The 19,155-nt window shown below is 42.7% G+C and overlaps 1 protein-coding gene across 1 annotated transcript; it reads right to left on the bottom strand.

Annotated features, from left to right (window-relative positions):
• LOC109715721 (NADH-ubiquinone oxidoreductase subunit 8-like) lies at window positions 989–7,293 on the bottom strand. The gene is made up of 10 exons (XM_020240855.1): window positions 7,144–7,293; window positions 5,905–5,992; window positions 5,692–5,813; window positions 3,699–3,780; window positions 2,894–2,947; window positions 2,682–2,773; window positions 2,473–2,586; window positions 1,899–1,966; window positions 1,702–1,813; window positions 989–1,365 (listed from the first exon to the last, which is right to left on the bottom strand). The coding sequence occupies exons 2-10, from the start codon at window positions 5,981–5,983 to the stop codon at window positions 1,270–1,272; spliced, it is 819 nt and encodes a 272-aa protein (XP_020096444.1). The 5' UTR covers window positions 5,984–5,992; window positions 7,144–7,293; the 3' UTR covers window positions 989–1,269.

Raw genomic sequence — 19,155 nt, 5'->3', positions numbered from 1 at the left:
CTTAGGCCGGTTGGACTATAGGAAATAGGCTCGTGAGAGACGAGATCTATTCGACTTGTGAGCGAAAGTATCATGATTGGGTATTATGATAACTCTAAAAAGTTAGAGTTGATTGGAGTGTTTGGCTTCTAACTTTGCGGAGGGTTACGTTGGCGGCCGACAACGTAACATCGGGAGTTAGTTGTGGATAACACTTCCTTACTTTCGCATGATTTGGGTATTGTCTATTTTGAGCGGGGATGCGATAGCGTGGGTTTTACTAGTTTCTCACTTTGCCACCCTGTGGTTTAAAATGTATCAAATTGCCCCCCTATGGTTTCGTTTTTATCTTTCGGTAGCCTTTTCGTTAATATTTCATTAAATTATATACAAAAAACTTCAGATACCCATCTAGATTTATCAAATATTCACTTTAGTACCCTTTAATTTTAACTTTATCACTGATTTAAAAAAAATAATAATAAAATTGATAAAAAAAAAAAAGAGAAAAAAGAAACCACATGGGGACAAATTGGTACATTTTAAACCACAGGGGAGCAAAGTAAGAAACTACAAAACCACAGTGAGGGTTTTTGATGTTTTTCCAAAAATGAAAAAAATTTATTCAAATATTTTAAAAATTGCATAAATTTTTCGCCGCAAAGCGCGGGCCTTCACTAGTTTCAATAAAAATAGAAAACTAAATTCTAGATGTTTGTATCCTAATTTTGTTTTATCTAATAACATTAGATGAACCTAAGTCTATTTATTGGCAACTACTTTTCAAAGCTAAAAAATACACCAATTATATTCTACTTTTTTCATTTTATTATTTGTAATAAAAAACAGAGAGAGAGAGAGAGAGAGAGAGAGAGAGAGAGAGTTGCCGAACTAAATGAAAATAACAAAACCAACCCGTTCGTGTAAAAACTTAAATAAAACCAAAAACCTGACCATGCACTCCAAGAAAGGAGAGATCTTAACACTAAAGTAAACTTCTTAAACAATGTTGAGCTCCATTTAAATAGTGAGCAACTTCTTCTGATTTGAAATTCAGTCTTCTTTGAATCCAAGCAAGCAAATTCGGCTTAACAGGAAAAAATAAAATAAAATAAAATAAAAATACAAAATACAAAATACAAAAGTTTTCTTATACATCTCCAGAACAAAAGCTTGTGTTTGGCGCAACAACCATAATGTGGCCAATTACAGAAACAACGCTTATTTAATGGAGAACTAAGATAACAAAAGCCCAAAGGGGTAAACTGAGTTCGTTCGAGAGGTATCAGATCAACGATAGAGGCTCTCGGATCTCAGATTCTCAGCAATCTCTGTTTCCCACCTATCGCCATTCTCTAATAGCTTCTCCTTGTCATACAACAACTCCTGAAAGATTTAAATTGAAAAATAAAAAAGGGGAAAAAAAAAGTGGCAGTTTAGTTCTGTGCATAATGGAGTGATCCGGAAAAGAGAAAATGAAAGAGAAAAATAGGGGAACTCGGGTGCACAAAAGAGAGAAACCTAGAAGTATCATAAATCCAAGTTGTCCTCATACAATGAAACTAACACTTTACCTTATTATAAACTATGGCCAAAGTGATATCGCCTAACAAAACTAGTTTAAGGTGGTCAAAATATGGGTCTATAATTTCAAGGGGACTATGAAAATCATGATATTCACACAAGTTTCCTACAATTTAGCCAAATACGAAAGGAAATCACCTCATGGGTCTCAGTGGCAAATTCGAAATTAGGGCCTTCAACAATTGCATCGACTGGGCACGCCTCCTGACAATACCCACAGTAGATGCACTTGGTCATGTCGATGTCATACCTGCAATCGAGGTAGCACTTTTGTGACGATAAACCTCCTAATAACACCAGCTAAAAGAAGTAAAAAAAAAACCTCAGCCAATTACCTAGTAGTTCGACGACTACCATCTTCACGTTCTTCTGCTTCAATTGTGATGGCCTGTGCTGGGCATACCTGATCATATCAGATGAATACTCATAAAATATCACTTTGATGAACTGAGGAATGGAATGGCCAATAAATAAATAGTAACGCTTTAAGTTTCCACCCGATAGAATCTGTATTTGTTTTCAAAGTAATATCATATATTTAATGGGAGTATTTACTCGTTCTTCCTATTCTTTATCATTTGACTTCCGAAGCTGAAATCCTTAATTTTTCTTCCTTGCCTAGTAGACAAATAGCCGCATCCAATTCAATTTTTATAAATAATATTTTCTTCATGTCAAAAAGTTGATGCAATTACTGAAAAAAAAAAACATATAATTATGGCAACAACAGTAATAAACAGGAGTTTAAAACTGCAGGTTGGTCAAGGATGCAAATCAGGAAGAATGTAAGATAACCAACCTAAACCCTATACCTAAAGCTAATGGTTGAATAACTGATATTATATTCTACTACATAAACAAAAGAAAATTCCTAATGCACTAAAATTATGCAACATTAGGAATCTTTACAGCTTCACAAAGTTTACAAGCAATGCACCGCTCCTCCCCAGTTGGATAACGTCTTAGAGCATGCTCTCCACGAAAGCGAGGGCTCAAGGGGCCCTTTTCGAAGGGATAATTTATCTGCAACGAAACAAAAGGAAAATTGATTTAAAGAGTTTTAACATAGGCACAAATATCAAAATAAGAAAAATGAATCAACGAAGGGCATCACTTACGGTAACTTTCCTCTCAAAGAAGTATTTCAATGTCAGCATCAAGCCGCGGACCATTTCAGTCAGAAACAATGTGTTTATGCTCCGTTCAAAAACTGCAACCAAAGGATCCAGATGTGGGAAATCACTTTTAAAGTAAAGGCGCGCACACCAAACTATAGAGGAAATTATCTACAGGAAAAGAAAGCCATAAGAAAACTCATGGAAGAGATTACCAGCACTCCAATCTTTGGCAATCTCCTTGGCGAGCTGTTCACGCTCCTCATCATCTGTTTGTTAGCAAAAGGATGGCTTCAGTTTAGATTTTGATAAACATCTTAATTGAAAGTATTATAATTGTACAAAGATATTATTTGGGAGACAGGTCATCAACCATTAGAACTAGTCAGTTTGTCACAATCTTCTGCTAACATAAGGGGGGCAATCAAAAAAACAATCGACTTGCAAAAAGCAGTACTCTTTAATGCTTTTTGAAAAAGTTAACCAGCCTATATGATATAGTAATTAGAACTCGAGAAAAAAACCCTCAGAAAGTGTGAAATAACTGAGAAGGTTACGTCTTCAGCATGGTTTTCCAGTTAGTTGGTCCAAGATTATGTAGAACGATAGGTGTATAAGCACAAGTCTTTAACATAACAGAAAGAGGTTATGAACCTTTGTACACGAATCAAATGACTCGATCAGATATGAAGTTCACAATCATTAATTCGAAGAATCTATCAACAAGTTTTATTTAACCATGGTTTGCCTATTTCGTAATTACTTGATTGTGTTAGTTGTAATTGTTAGTTAGCCAGAAGGGTTTATCATATGGTATTTCGTGAACAACATGACATCATATACTAAATAAACTTTTCTTCTTGAGGTGAAACAATATCAGCACAAAATGCTTTAACTTGTGACTTTTCTGCACAAATAAATTATCGATTTAGGAAGAGGCTGTCATACATAGGTTGAGATCAGGAAAAAAAAAGAGACAACAGAACATGAAATGAATAATGAGCAAGTTAGCAATATAACCTTTAAACTTCGAAGACCCGGGGCGAGGACTGTGTGTTTGCAAATGATTTCGCAATATCATTGCAGATTGTCCAACTTGGGCCTGAAATAAGATTCAAAATTCACATCACCATTTTAGTGAATTCTAAGCAAGAGAGGAAAACATTTCAAAATATATGCACATGTGTATGATTATCGCAAATTTGAATATTTTTTTTAAAAAATAAATGCAATCATCTTTTTGTAAAAGAGTTCATGTGATAGAGTGAGTGTACTTACAATCCCAAGAAGTGGAAATTGGCACAAGTAAAATATATGAAGAATCTAATATAACAGAGCATAGGAGGCAAATCATACTCAATTTTTTTTTTTTGAAAAAAAACGAAACAAAGGAATAAGAAAAATAAGACAAACATTCATCTCTACTTGTCATTTACCCGTATATGAATTCTACCAACGTAGTGTATAAAAGTGGGAATCTAGTGGTTTCAAGCACATTTACTATCCACTATTCATTTAGTTGCATATGAGTCGTTTTACCCCTAAGCATCGCACTGATGGAATGATCGATTGAGAAGAAAACCAACTATATCAGAATAGGAACAACAAAATTCCCAAAAGAGGAACTGGTTTCTAGGTTTCTTCTCCGCCAAAGGGATCAAAAGGTCCATTGCGTATGCTCTTCGTCGAATCAAACCCTAAATAGGCGAGATCGGGCATGGAGGCAATGCGAGAAGCAAATTCAGAGGGAAGAGAGGGGATTCGAGATCGATCGTTTCCGATTGCCTGGCGCGGAGGGCCTGAAGGGTTTGGCGAGCTAGGAACACCGCCATGGCCGGGATCTAGAGAGAGACGAGAGCTCCGTTGTTAGAGTTTATTAAAGGTGGATGGAAGCGGAGAGAGAGATGAGACCTCGTTGTTAGAGTTTGGCTTGGCTTCGCTTATAATGCTTGGCACGTGCAGAGCACGCGCATGGGGTCCGGAGTACCGGACTATGCGATCAGTGTGAAAACGTTTTGGATTATATGCACCTATTGATTGACACTAAAATACCTTTATTTGCTTTCATTAAAATTAATTTTAGTGCTTAGATCCAGTCAATTTTGCTGCTTTAGCTGCAAATTTTATGATATATTTTCTGTAGTTTCTTTTGTTCTAACTTAACTTCACCGAATAAGATCAGATAAACCTTCATAGAAAGGTTCTCTACCGTCATACCTCATAGAAGAATTTCTTTTTTCTCTTTTATTTAATTTATTTTATTTGGGAAAAGGCCACAGGCTAGGTAGATGAGAGTTCATAAATTAAGTCAGATATAGTAAATCAGTTAAAGACTATTTATTTGACATAACACGGCCGCAATTCTAGAGCGTGTCACCACTTAACACAAACTACACAGATGACTTCTGTAGATGCTATTTTATGTTTTTCACGATTGATGGAGCCTGGGCTCGAGAGTTTTTTTTTTTCACAAGAAGCCTCCCATTGTCAAAGCAACAGCAACAATGTATTGTGTAAAAGCGCGTTACACAAGAGATACAGGAGTAGCATATTTTTATTAGAAACAATTCAACAGTGAATGCTGATGCACCTTTCATTTGAATACTTGATGATCTGATCAGATCAGATCATGTGAGTATTAACAACCTTGACAACAAGTGATATTTTTTTGGCGCTCACGATCATCACAGTAGTTAGAAGAGGAAAAGGAGAAATTACATTGAATAGAGCTCCTAAAGTGGGATACGAAAAAGTAAAAAAAAGTTTTTCCTATTAATGAATTTGTGCTTTAAAGATCTTAAGCTAGGGGCATTTTCAAAATGAAAAAATATTTCACCTCAAAATACTACAAAAAAGGAAAAAGTGGACGAAAATGCAAAATAAAAAAAAGTTGGACCAAATTTAAGAATGTATGTTCCGATTTTTTGATATGATTGTGTGGGATCGTCAGGTGGTACTTTATCATATTAGCACCCTAAGAAAAGAATCAGAAAGCAATTTGGTTTGTGCATACCTCTCCACCAAACTTCTTAACACCCAAATATTTAGGGTTAGAGTCGCGGCCATTTTTCGTGGATCCTGCCGTCTTTTCTGTAGCCCAACGCTTAAAAATCAAGCCGAGTCCTCCAGATGACTCTGAAACAACGTTGATTGAGCAATCAAACAGACGAAGTATAACGGATTAAATGACAAAAGTACACCTTTACCAAGCTTTAGAGATCATTACCAGTCGTACTGCTATAGATTGGAACATTTGAAACTAAATCTTTGAGACCCACTCGCTTGCAAATTGTTGCAAGAGACATCACTGTTTCCTGAAAAAAAAAAAAACTCATTATAAAGTTTCACATGCAGTTCAGGAAAGCAGACAATCTAAACTGAAAAGAAACAAGCAATTCACCATGGGTGAACCAAAAATTAGTTAACTAAAATGGTCACACTTCTTCGGAGTTACTTGAAAATCAAATACTTATCATTGTTTATAGCTGACAATGTAGCACCAAATTAATCTCGACAGTGCTGTGCTCCCTATTATGCCATGCATACTTCACTAAAAATCGTTGGCCTCGAAAAAGTCTAATAAGACTTTATGCAGTTCAAGATAAACTTTAAGAAACTGCATCATATGTTTGTTTAATTCTCGGATGGCAATATAGTGATCTACTGATCTATATGAGATATGTAAAATGATATGTAGCACCAGAAGTTCTACAATGAAAACTTGATCAGTGTTTCTCTAAGCTTTTCAAAGCAAGCTGTCATAGCATCTGCCAATATTTCCCAGTCTAGCTCTCATTTCGAAAGCTGAAATTCACTTTCACCATCTCTCTCTCTTAGAAGAAATATAGTGCAGTGGATTTGCATACTCCCAAACCGAATTAAAACAAATTCCAAGCATACTTCTCAGATAAACTCAGATCTAAAAGCAATTTTAGCACGCCTCTAAATAGAAAATCAAACAAAATCCAGTATAGGCCATTTACAGGATTCGCAATCATTCAGAACTACCGAGAATCACTAACTATTCTCCCAGAGATCTTTCCCATCATTCATCTCATCTAAATTACTTCAAATATCGTCACAAAATAATAGCAAATGGAGAGAGACGCCTTAAGTATAACAAACCCACAATTATTCGAATCAAAACCAAAAAACAAACAAACAAAAAACAAATCCCAGTATCCCAAAACTACTTACGTTCAATAACAAATGCAATTACATGATGCGATTATTCTACAGATCTCGAAAGATCTCTAAACCCTATCCCGCGCATCCCATTCAAGAACAAATCAGAACATCCTCAATCGGATTTCCATCGTCGAGATCCATTAGAATCCCCCTCAAGAGAGGCCAAATCGACTAGGGTTTAGAGGAGGTGGATGGAACCGGAGAGATCAAACCTCGTCGAGAGATCGAGAGACGAAGCGCGCAATCGGGGGAGCAAAAGGGAGTAATAAGGTCGTACCTGATGCTCCGCCACCACCTCCGCCGCCGCAGCAGCACCCGTCGCCGACTAGGGTTTGCGAACCAAAATTCGCACCAAAAGGGCCACAGCACACGGGTATGGAGTAGATGGAGCCCGCGTGGGTTGGTCTCGTCGCACAATTTTAGGCTCGCGACGCTCATCGCTTGGCACGTGCGGAGCACGTGCAGAGATCGGACGAAACGGGGAGCGTACCCTAACTTTTGGGAAAATTCTCTCAATACCCTTCTAAAACTATCTATTTACATAAAATACCCATCTAAAAATTAAGATATCATGTATACCCTTCCAAATTTAGAAAACTTTCAAACCATCCAAATTAAAGTTAATATAATATTTAAATTCCAACTTTACCCCTCTTTATATTTAATGGTCAATTACTGATTTTATTTCATAAATATCCCCTGTTATATTTGAAAATTAACTAAACTCTATTTAGACTAAAGATTTAGTAAACTAACTAAACTCTATTTAGACTAAAGATTTAGTAAAATTCGATTGATTTTAGTTTAAAAAAATTATTCATTTCAATTAAAAATAAATATTTACTTTTCAAATAAATTGTAGTTAAATTAAATTTTATTTTGCTTCATTGTCAAAATGAGAAAATAATTTATTTAAGTTATCATTTCTTTTACTATACCATACCGATCGTAAAGTAATAAAAAATTTTAACTTGACTACTTACAAAGTAGAGAAAGTTTGTGATTGTGAATACATATTATAACTAAGAGCAATACATTAGTATAAAATTCGACCTCAGTTAAAAAATTAGTTTTATTATGAAAAGACCGACTAATTTTCTATAATCAATGGACATTACATGAAACAATAATAATTTGAAATAATAAATTGAAAATATTTTTACAAAGTAAGATAATTATTCCATCAAATTTAATACTTTTAACTAATTTTCATTAGAAAATAACAAAATTCATTTAATAGCTAATTAACTGATTAATTGAATTTCTATATTTAATCGATTAAAATATTTGAAAGGCCTTTTTGCATAAAAAATCCACTTATTTTGGGTTTTTGCAAAACCGGGCCACCTTTTTCATTTTTGCAGATTCGGTCCACTTTTTTAGCAAACTGACCAAAATACCCTTATATATTTTTCTCTCTCCTCTTTTTTTTCTCTCTCCTTTCTTCGATCCCGTCGTCGCAGACCCCCAGCCCTAGACCGACTCCCCCTCTCCTCCTCGCCTCCTCGTCCTCGGCCCCACCCCTACCGCCTCCGCCGCCGCCGCCGCCAACGTAGGAGCGACGGCGTTGGTGGAGGAGAATGAGCGACTGCGGCGGAGCAACGCGGCGGTGGTGGCGGAGCTGGCCCCGAGCTTCGCGGCTTCTCCGCTCGTCGCAGCCCGCGGCCTGCGCGGCCTCGTCAACCAGCGCAGGTCGGCGGCCGCCAAGCCCGAGCTCAACAGCGCGAGCACCACCTCGAGCAGCTCCCTCACCATCGCCGACGAGCTTTCGACACCACCGCCGCGAGATGGGGCTGCTGGGGCTGTCGCTGTACGCCAACTCCGCCGAGCGTTGCGGCGTGTAAAACGTCTCCTCGTCCGACGGCGCCATCGGAGCCGCCGCGCACCGCCGAGGCGGTGGCGGAAGGGGCGCCCCCGTCAGCGGAGATCAAGGGAGTCGAGGTCCTCCGCAGGAGGAAGAAGAAGAAAATGAAAAAGAAGAAGAAAATGAAAAAGACTCGCGCGTGTTCTTCTCCGTCGGCAAATGGTGTAATGGTGTAATGGTGTAATGGTGTAAATGGTGTAATGGTGTAATGGTGTAATAGTAATGGTGTAATGGTGCAATGGTAATGGTGTAATGATGTAATAGTAATGGTGTAATAGTGTAATGGTAATGGTGTAATGGTAATGGTGTAATGGTGTAATGGTGTAATAGTAATGGTGTAATGGTGCAATGGTAATGGTGTAATGATGTAATAGTAATGGTGTAATAGTGTAATGGTAATGGTGTAATGGTAATGGTGTAATGGTGTAATGGTGTAATAGTAATGGTGTAATGGTGCAATGGTAATGGTGTAATGATGTAATAGTAATGGTGTAATAGTGTAATGGTAATGGTGTAATGGTAATGGTGTAATGGTGTAATGGTGTAATAGTAATGGTGTAATGGTGCAATGGTAATGGTGTAATGATGTAATAGTAATGGTGTAATAGTGTAATGGTAATGGTGTAATGGTAATGGTGTAATGGTGTAATGGTGTAATAGTAATGGTGTAATGGTGCAATGGTAATGGTGTAATGATGTAATAGTAATGGTGTAATAGTGTAATGGTAATGGTGTAATGGTAATGGTGTAATGGTGTAATGGTGTAATAGTAATGGTGTAATGGTGCAATGGTAATGGTGTAATGATGTAATAGTAATGGTGTAATAGTGTAATGGTAATGGTGTAATGGTAATGGTGTAATGGTGTAATGGTGTAATAGTAATGGTGTAATGGTGCAATGGTAATGGTGTAATGATGTAATAGTAATGGTGTAATAGTGTAATGGTAATGGTGTAATGGTAATGGTGTAATGGTGTAATGGTGTAATAGTAATGGTGTAATGGTGCAATGGTAATGGTGTAATGATGTAATAGTAATGGTGTAATAGTGTAATGGTAATGGTGTAATGGTAATGGTGTAATGGTGTAATGGTGTAATAGTAATGGTGTAATGGTGCAATGGTAATGGTGTAATGATGTAATAGTAATGGTGTAATAGTGTAATGGTAATGGTGTAATGGTAATGGTGTAATGGTGTAATGGTGTAATAGTAATGGTGTAATGGTGCAATGGTAATGGTGTAATGATGTAATAGTAATGGTGTAATAGTGTAATGGTAATGGTGTAATGGTAATGGTGTAATGGTGTAATGGTGTAATAGTAATGGTGTAATGGTGCAATGGTAATGGTGTAATGATGTAATAGTAATGGTGTAATAGTGTAATGGTANCGTCTCGCCTGCGGCTCGCGTGCGCCTTTGGAGGACGCAGCAGGGATAGTGGCAGCACAAGGGCTTGGCGTGGGAGGAGCGAGGGGGGCCGCTGGGCGTGGAGTGCTGCCGGGGGTGCCGGCGAGGAGGCGGCGGCTGGACGCGACCAACTGCTCCGGCGCGTCCGGCGCCCGACGCTGCTCGCCTCTTCGGCGCTTCGAGCCCCGGTCGAGGCGGTGGTGGCGCGGCAAGAAAAAAAAACAGAACGATAGAAACAGAGAGGAGAGAGAAAGAGGAAAGAGAAAAAGTAATAAGGGTATTTTGGTCAAGCAGACGAAAAAGCGGACCGAATCTGCAAAAACGAAAAAGGTGGCCCGGTTTTGCAAAAGCCCAAAATAAGTGGATTTTTTATGCAAATTGGCCTATTTGAAATCCAAATAAACAAAATTTGAATAGATAAAAATTTTAAAAAAGAAATAGGGTAGAATAAATTTATATACCCCTCACTAATTTTCAATATTTTGGGATAAAATAGATAATTTTATTCTTAACCTTCATTATACTATAAAATGTAACTAAGATTAAAACAATTCCAACTAATGATAGTATATCTTGAAGTTTTTTTTAGGAAAAACTTCAAAAATCCCCCCTGTGGTTCCGCACTTTTTCATTTTAGTACCCTGTGGTTTAAAGTGTATCAAGTTAGTACCCTATGGTTTCTCACTTTATCACTTTAGTACCATGTGGTTTAAAGTGTATCAAGTTAGTACTCTGTGATTTTATTTTTGTATCAAGTTAGTACCCTGTGGTTTTATTTTTGTATCAAGTTAGTACCCTGTGGTTTCTAAACCACAGGGTACTAAAGTGATAAAGTGCGAAACCACAGGGTACCTGCGCCAACTTATTTCCCGCCCAGGTGGTGTGGACTGGCAAAAAGTGCGCTGACTTCGTCAAGCGGTCCACAATCACCCATATTGCGTCGTGGCCCCCTGTCGAGCGAGGCATGCCGACGACGAAATCCATAGATATATCCTCCTATTTCCAGACGGGGATAGGTAGGCTTTGAAGCTTTCCCGCTGGAAATTGGCACTCCGCTTTCACTTGCTGACAAGTCAAACACTTCGCGACGAAGTGCCCAATATCAACCTTCATTCCCGGCCACCAATAAAGTGCTCTCAACTCATGATACATCTTGGTGCCACCCGGGTGATCAGCGTATGGAGACCGGTGGGCTTCTTGCAAAATTAGCTCGCGAAGCTCTTCAGTTTCGGGCACACACCACCGGTTTTGAAACCGAAGCGCGCCACCGGCGTCCACACTAAAATCGCCGCCTCGACCTTCCTCGATGTTGCGCCGCACCTTTTGGAGGCTCGGATCTGCAGGTTGCAAATTCTTGATCCTCTCCAACAAGGTCGGTTGAACAACGAGTGCCATCAACTGAGTCGGAATCTCGGGAGCGACCACTTCAAGGTCCAGTCGCTCCATATCCAGCCATAGGGGTGTTTGCTTGGTAACATCAAAAGCGAGGTTCTTCGCTGACTTTCTACTAAGCGCATCCGCGACCATATTTGCTTTGCCGGGGTGGTAGAGAATATCGACATCGTAATCCTTTAATAGCTCTAACCACCGCCTCTGCCGCATGTTTAACTCCTTCTGGGTAAATAAATATTTCAAACTCTTATAGTCGGTATAGATCTCGCAGTGCGCACCATATAGGTAGTGCCTCCACAGCTTCAACGCAAAGATCACCGCCGCCAACACCAAGTCATTAATAGGGTAGTTCTTCTCATTGTCCTTTAACTAACGGGATGCATAAGCTATCACTCTCCTGCCTTGCATCAGGACACACCCCAAACCTAGATAGGATGCATCACTATAGACCGCAAAGTCCTCGCCCGGCACCGATAAGGCGAGTATCGGAGCCGACGTTAACCTTTTCTTCAACTCGGTGAAGCTTTGGTCACATTCGTCGCTCCAAATAAACTTGACGCCCTTCTGCGTCAGACGGGTAAGCGGAGTCACAATCTTCGAAAAACCCTCCACAAACCGTCGATATTAGCCCGCTAAGGCTATGAAGCTTCGGACCTCCGTGACGTTCGTTGAGCGCGGCCAATTCTCGAATGCTTCGACCTTCCTCGGGTCAACCGAAACACCGCCCTCGGAAATCATGTGCCCTAAGAAGGCAACCTCTCGAAGCCAGAAGTCACATTTCTTTAGCTTTGCGAATAGCTTCTCCTCCTGAAGGATTTGAAGCACTATCCGCAAATGCTTCGCGTGCTCCTCGTTGCTCCGCGAATAGACCAAGATGCCATCTATAAAGACCACGACAAATCGGTCCAAGCACGCCTTGAACACACGGTTCATTAGATCCATGAATGCTGCCGTGGCATTAGTGAGCCCGAAAGGCATAACCGTGTACTCATAGTGTCCATACCGCGTGCAAAACGTGGTCTTCTGAACATCCTCCGACTTAATCTTTAACTGATGATAGCCGGATTGTAAGTCTATTTTCAAGTACAATCGTGATCCCTGTAACTGATCAAATAAGTCGTCGATTCGAGGCAACGGGTACTTATTCTTTATCGTGACCCTATTCAACTCTCGATAATCCACGCAGAGTCGAAACGAGCCATCCTTCTTGCGCACGAACAACACCGGGGCTCCCCACGGCGATACGCTCGACCTGATAAACCCCTTGTCGAGGAGATCTTGCAACTGATCCCTCAGTTCCCTTAGCTCTGCCGGCGCCATGCGGTATAGGGCCTTTGAGATCGACGCCGTCCCGGGGACCAAGTCTATAATGAACTCGATCTTCCGATCTGACGGCATCCCCGGTAACTCCGTGGGAAATACATCTGGGAATTCCCGCACCACCGATAATTCTTCTAAATTCGGAGCCACTCGGTCCACTTCCACAACGGTCGCCAAAAATGCTACGCAGCCCCGTTGACCAACTTTCTAGCTCTTGTCGCTGATACCGTCGCGATGAAGCAAGAGCTTCGACAAGCTCGATAAGTGAACTCCTTCTGTCCTGGCTCCCGAAAGGTGATCAATTTATTCTTACAATCGATCATGGCGTAATACTTCGAGAGCCAGTCCATGCCCAAAATGACATTATACGCCTCCAGTTTATTGAGTTCCAATATCCGGATGGGCATTATCCAGTCGCCTACTTGTATTGGGCACGACGAGCACTCCGTATAGGTATTGAATGACGACTCAGGGCCTTCAACTCGCCACTTGCCACTTGCTTCTATGAGTATGTCATGCATGCGTGCAAATGCTCTACTAATGAACGAATGCGTGGCACCTGTATCAAACATAGCCCTGGAGCGAACTCCGTTAATTAAAACCATACCTGCCACAACGTTAGGCTCCTCGGCTTGGATAGACTCCTCGGCTTGGGCCTGGGCGGCAAATACCCGTCCGCTCGGCGCTGATCGAGTCACCTCCGACTGACGCGGCATCAACACGCGTCCCGCGGATACGGGAACATATGGAGCCCCTCCATGATGAGGCGGGGGTGTCGGAGTCGACGCGGCTGACGGGGTAGACGAGGCCCTCGCTGGACAGTCGCTGCTTATATGCCCTTCCTGCCCTCAGTCGTAGCATTTACCTTGACGTTGCCTACACTGCGGCGCTCGATGACCCCAACCTCCACAGATAATGCATTGCTACGGCCCACGGCCCCACAACTGCGATCGCGAATACTTCGGGGGCCTCCTGGAACTAGATTGTCCCCCCGAACCACCGCCCGATCGCTTCCTCCCCTTGTCTTGGGATCCAGCCAACAACTCACGTTCCTCCCGCACGTGGGCATCTCCATGCTCTGCCCATAACGCTCTATCAAAAACTTCGGCGAAAGTCGTGAGCTTGAACAACTGCACCGCCCGATATATCCACGGCCGAAGTCCCCGCAAGAACCATTCGGCCCTGTCCCCGTCATTTTTAACCACGTCTGGGATACAATCTATAATATGGGAGAACTCCTGCTCATAGTCCGCCACCGAACGATCTCCCTGTCTCAATTTGCGAAACTTCTCCTTCAACTTCCGCTTCTCGGTGTCGGGGAAGTAATTTCCGAACATTGCCCTCTTAAACTCCTCCCAGAGCATTGGTGGAAGGTCAGAGGGCCGATCTCGCTTCAACCGCTTCCACCACACCTTCGCCGCCTTATCGAGGCAATGGGTGGCGAGGGGTACCTTGTCCTTCTCCGAGGTATATAGGTTCTCGAAGAGGGTCTCCATAGAGTCAATCCAAGACTCCACCATCGACGGCTCCACTTTCCCCTCCTCAAAGGTTGGTGGTTTAAATTTCATGAATTTCATTAGAGCCGTCAGCGCACGCTCCCGCTCCACTTCCTCGGCCGTCGTATCAAGTATTGCTGAACCCGAAGCTGTCGGAGGTGCACTTGCCGGCGGGGGACAGGCAGCCACAGGAACCGCCGATATGCCTTCACCCTCAGCCGCTACCGGAGCGCGCGCCGAAGGTGCGGGTGGATCGCGGCCCTCCGTCGCTGTCGCGGCCGCCGCCGCCGCTTGCTGCTCCACGAATCCCTGGAGCTGCTCGAACCGAGCCTCCTGGCACCGCATGGCGCCCAACATCGCAGCTACCTGCTCCCGCAGTTCCTGCACTTCCTCCGATCTTGGCTGCTCGGGCACCGCAGAAGGCGGTATCGGAACAGACCTACGTACGTAACGTCTTGGGGACATTTACTCCTGAAAAGCAACAACTCGGTTAGTTATCTTAATCCAAGAACTTCTTAACGTTCACAAAATTAACCGACTCGACAATGAAATCGGGCGGAAGCACACAAGTGTTCTAGTTCTGGACTCTTAGCGTCGCGTCGTCGACCGCCGACTCAACCTCTACGAGCCAAGAAACTAGTGTCACTTGGATCCGTCTCTATTCACAGCTAGAGACAAAACATCAACTCCGACCCAATAGATCAACCTCCGCCACCGTCATGGGTTCGCGTTCACTCACGCCCCTATAATTTTAGGGTTTACCAACCTGGGGTCTCCTAGGTCATCCTAGACTCTCTCTTTACTTGCTCTTAACTACTCTGATACCACTTTATCTGTCACGCCCCGAGACTGCTACCAATTTGGTCCGGTCCGGGCGCGTCGAACAGACGCCGAACTGACAGGACCCCCCCCTGTCCGCCCAAGGCTAAGCAAACTGATCATGTATAAGAATTTACCCAAAAATTAATTCATACATACACGATCACAAGGCGCACCACCAGTGCTAACAATAAGAGTAAGATACAAGTACGAGACATACAAGTAAATAAAGAGAGAAAGTTCTATCTATTACATTCATTTAATCTCCTTAGTACTTCGATTTACTTTCAAAACATGAACATAAATATAACATGCTTTTACATCTTCCAAAAATAACCTCACACCTATGCATCATCTACTCTCAAATACAAAGGGTGACGGTTAATGCAAAAGGAAGTAAGGCTAGCTATGTGCATATACCACTAGGGCGCCATGCCCTTGCCACGATCCTCGCGCTCGCCGGGGACACTCGAACTCAAACCTGTAAAGAGTGGGGTGAGAACTATCTTCCATAGTTCGCAGTAGGTTCGGCCGCCGACTCTGCCGGTCTCCCCACTAGGTCCAAGTGGGCACAAGTAGATAAACAGATAGATAGATATGGAAAGCTATGAAGACAAAATAGTAAAGCTACACTACTGTGCCCGAATCAGGTATATGAAGAATGCATGCACAATGAAATAGGTAATCAACTAGCTCGTCATATGTCCAAAAAGTAAGGCTATTTACTTGTTCATTGATCTCGTGGCTCACTAAAGGATTCGCCTACTACCCACATAGCTATCTCGACGCATAGGGAGACTAGACTCAAACTACAAATCCGAGACCGTCTGCGGGACCCCACATAGGCCATCCCTCGGGACCCCAAATAGGCCATCCCTATCCCACGGGACCCCAAATAGGCTATCCCACATGACCAACTCTGGAGCGCACTACTTGTGTGGAGCGACCATCACAAGTCGGGAACAGACAGTGAGTATGATCAAATTCTCTCATCTCGAGAATACCCTATCCTCTAGGGTTACTATCACCATAAGTCAATGGGTTTCATATACGCTACGACTCACATATGCCACTCGTTCTTTGTTTCAACCATTGCGTCATTCTTTCATCGCTGCACTATAGGATTACAAGTCTCGACCCAATCCTCATCAATCCACTATATCCAGCAACTAATACATAATATGATATCAGCTAGGAAAGCATAAGGAAAGGCAATGCACAATTATCCTACAATGCATGTGAACACAAGATGCAAGGTCTCAAAATACTAAGACATAAAAGGGAGCCCAGTTGCGTCGGGATGGTCACCACCCACCTCTTGGTAGTGCCGCGATGGTAGAAAACTCGACTTCATAGTCCTTGGTCGACGCTTCGACTCTTCGGGTCGATTCGAACCCTTAAGCGCTTGATTCGGCGATATCTTCGCACCCGCTCGTCGTATCGACGAACCGTCTTCGCCGACACGTTCCGAGACCTAGCAATTAGGTTCACAACCCATCGAAATAGATCAAGACCTTACATTTCCAAAAATCCCAAAATGTGCCCTAGAATGGCAAAGAGGGAGAAATCTATGGTTCGAGCTTCGAATCCGCTGCTAGAACCATCTATTTATCTCCTCTAGGTTCCATTCGAACCACCTCTAAGCAATAAAACCCAATCTCAAGAAATCAACCATGGATGGGTTCGGAGCTTACCTCAATACCAAGCTCCAAGCTTGCTCTAGCTTGAAGAAGAGAGGGAAGAAGATGATCTTCTTCTTCTTCTTGGTCTTCTCCTTCATTTTTCTCTTCTTTTCCTTTCTTTCCCGTCTTCTCTTTCTCTTCTTCTTTTCCTTTCGTTCTAGAGAGAGAGAGAGAGCAAATGAAACAAATGGGAGAGAGAGAGAGGTCCCCCACCTCTCATATAGGCCATTTTACAAATAGGCCCCTCAACTTTCCATCTATTAAACAGCCTTCACTGGGCTGATTTCGCAGCAAGGGACCGGTCCCAGCTCGGGAAGACCGGTCCCCGAGAGCCTTCCATCTCGGGCAGAGGGAGTTTCGCGTTCGGGAACCGGTCCCTGCCTGAGAGACCGGTTCCTGGGAGACCGGTCCCCGGGAGACCGGTCCTTGTCCGAGAGACCGGTTCCCGAGAGTTAGATTTTCGGGACTTAGCCAAATTTCGGCTATTCTCGCTGGGTTAACATTCGGGGACCGGTCCTTCCCTGCCAGGGACCGGTTGCATCAAGGATCCCCGCAAGCCCAGCCTGATAGGATCGGTCCCTCCCTGCCAGGGACCGGTCCCCGAGAGCAATTATGCTCCAGTGCAGATTTTACACTGCTGCTCTCGCGGACCTTTCCTTAATGCACTTTATGCATTATAATCAGCTTCGGACTTTCCGAAGCTTATTCCCTCAACAATTAGTCGATTCTAAACGAAGTCAAATCCTCGGATTTCGAGAATTCACTTCCTTACAGTAGATATCTCAACAAGACGTACAACGGTAAATCTGTAAGGTACTGGACTTCTAAAATCATGAAGTTACGGTGTACATTTGGCTGGAGAGCTGTTTGAATGGTCCCAGTGAAGTTTGGTGAAGTTCTGGGACAATCGGGCGTTTCGGTACGCATAGGCGCGAAAAGAGAACCCGGAAAGCTAAGTGGGCCGTGAGCTAAATCCGGCATTAGCGAGGATGGAAAGATGATGAAAACATGTTTGGAAACATGTTTGGAGAATCTCGGTTCGATTTGAGATGAATCGGATGTCAAACGAGCGAAAACGGACGAAAACGGGCGAAAATGCTGAAAATTTGGCTAAGTCCTTGAGGCTGAGTTCTGGACCTTCGGGGACCGGTCTCTCAGCCAAGGACCGGTCTCGCAGGGACCGGTCTCTCATCGCAAGGACCGGTCCCCGAGCGCGAAAATGCCCATTTCGTACGATCTATATTTATGATTCGGTTTATGTAATAAGATGGTTTCTTGTACGTTCCATATCCTGGTTTGGTAGTAAATAGTGGGATATTACGTTCTACAGTTATACGTTAAACTAGTTATATTTTGAATCTGTATTTTCCCTCGGGCCAACAAAGCCCTACCTGTGGTGGGTGGAAAATAGCGCAAGGCTAACGAGCAGCAGTGAGCGTTAGCCGGAGGGCGCCGCGTGCGGCGAGCCGAGCTGGGTTTGGTACGCGCTGATGGCTTGCTGGAGGATAGGCACTAGGCCAATAATTTCCAGAAGCCAAGAAGCAATGCTACGAGCCTTAGGCTAGAGTGATAAATACCTTCGGCGGAGCCGAGGAACCCAGTTATGCTTGGGTGCCTGTGAACAAAGTCGGCCTTGCAGCGAGGGCAAGCTGCTTAGCTACTTGGCAGCGAAGGGTGCGCAAGCCTGTGGATAGTTAATCCAAATATCTCCCAATTATCTCTAGTTTGGGTTGATAAATGTTTTTGGGGTAAAACTTCGGGATCTACGGTAACTACGATTTAAGGGGTTTAGTTAGGTTCTAAATCCATTATTAAATAAAATGATCGTAGGATCCTGAGGTTTTTGTGGTGAACATCTCTAGTTTTGGGTACTAGATAGTTCTTTAGGTTAAGTTCGGGATCCAAATGTTGATCCGTTATTTGGTGGTAATCTCGAAACCTAAATTCGTATTAGGTAGATTAATCATAGATCCTTCCGATGATTTGGGTAAAGATTTCGTAATCCTAGTTTGAGATCTTTAGATGGTACTCTCCCATAGTTCGAATGGTGAGATCCAAACGAGGTTCCCACTCTCCTTCTTCTTCTACTACTACCACTACTACGAAGAGAAGAAGAGGAGGGAGAAGAAGAAGAGGAAAGAAGAGAAGAGGAGAAAGAAGAAGAGAAAGAAAAGAAAGATCTCTCTCTCTCCCTCTCAAAATCCCACTCTCCCTTCTCTCTTTTCTGGGTAGAGAGAGAAGATATGTGAGTGTACTCACGTTTTAACGTATTTTTGAGGAGTTGTTACGTAGAGAGCGTTGTTGGGTTT

This window comes from Ananas comosus, linkage group 9, assembly GCF_001540865.1.
Source record: "Ananas comosus cultivar F153 linkage group 9, ASM154086v1, whole genome shotgun sequence".
Lineage (NCBI taxonomy): Eukaryota > Viridiplantae > Streptophyta > Magnoliopsida > Poales > Bromeliaceae > Ananas > Ananas comosus.
This window is presented reverse-complemented; position numbering and strand designations above follow the sequence as displayed.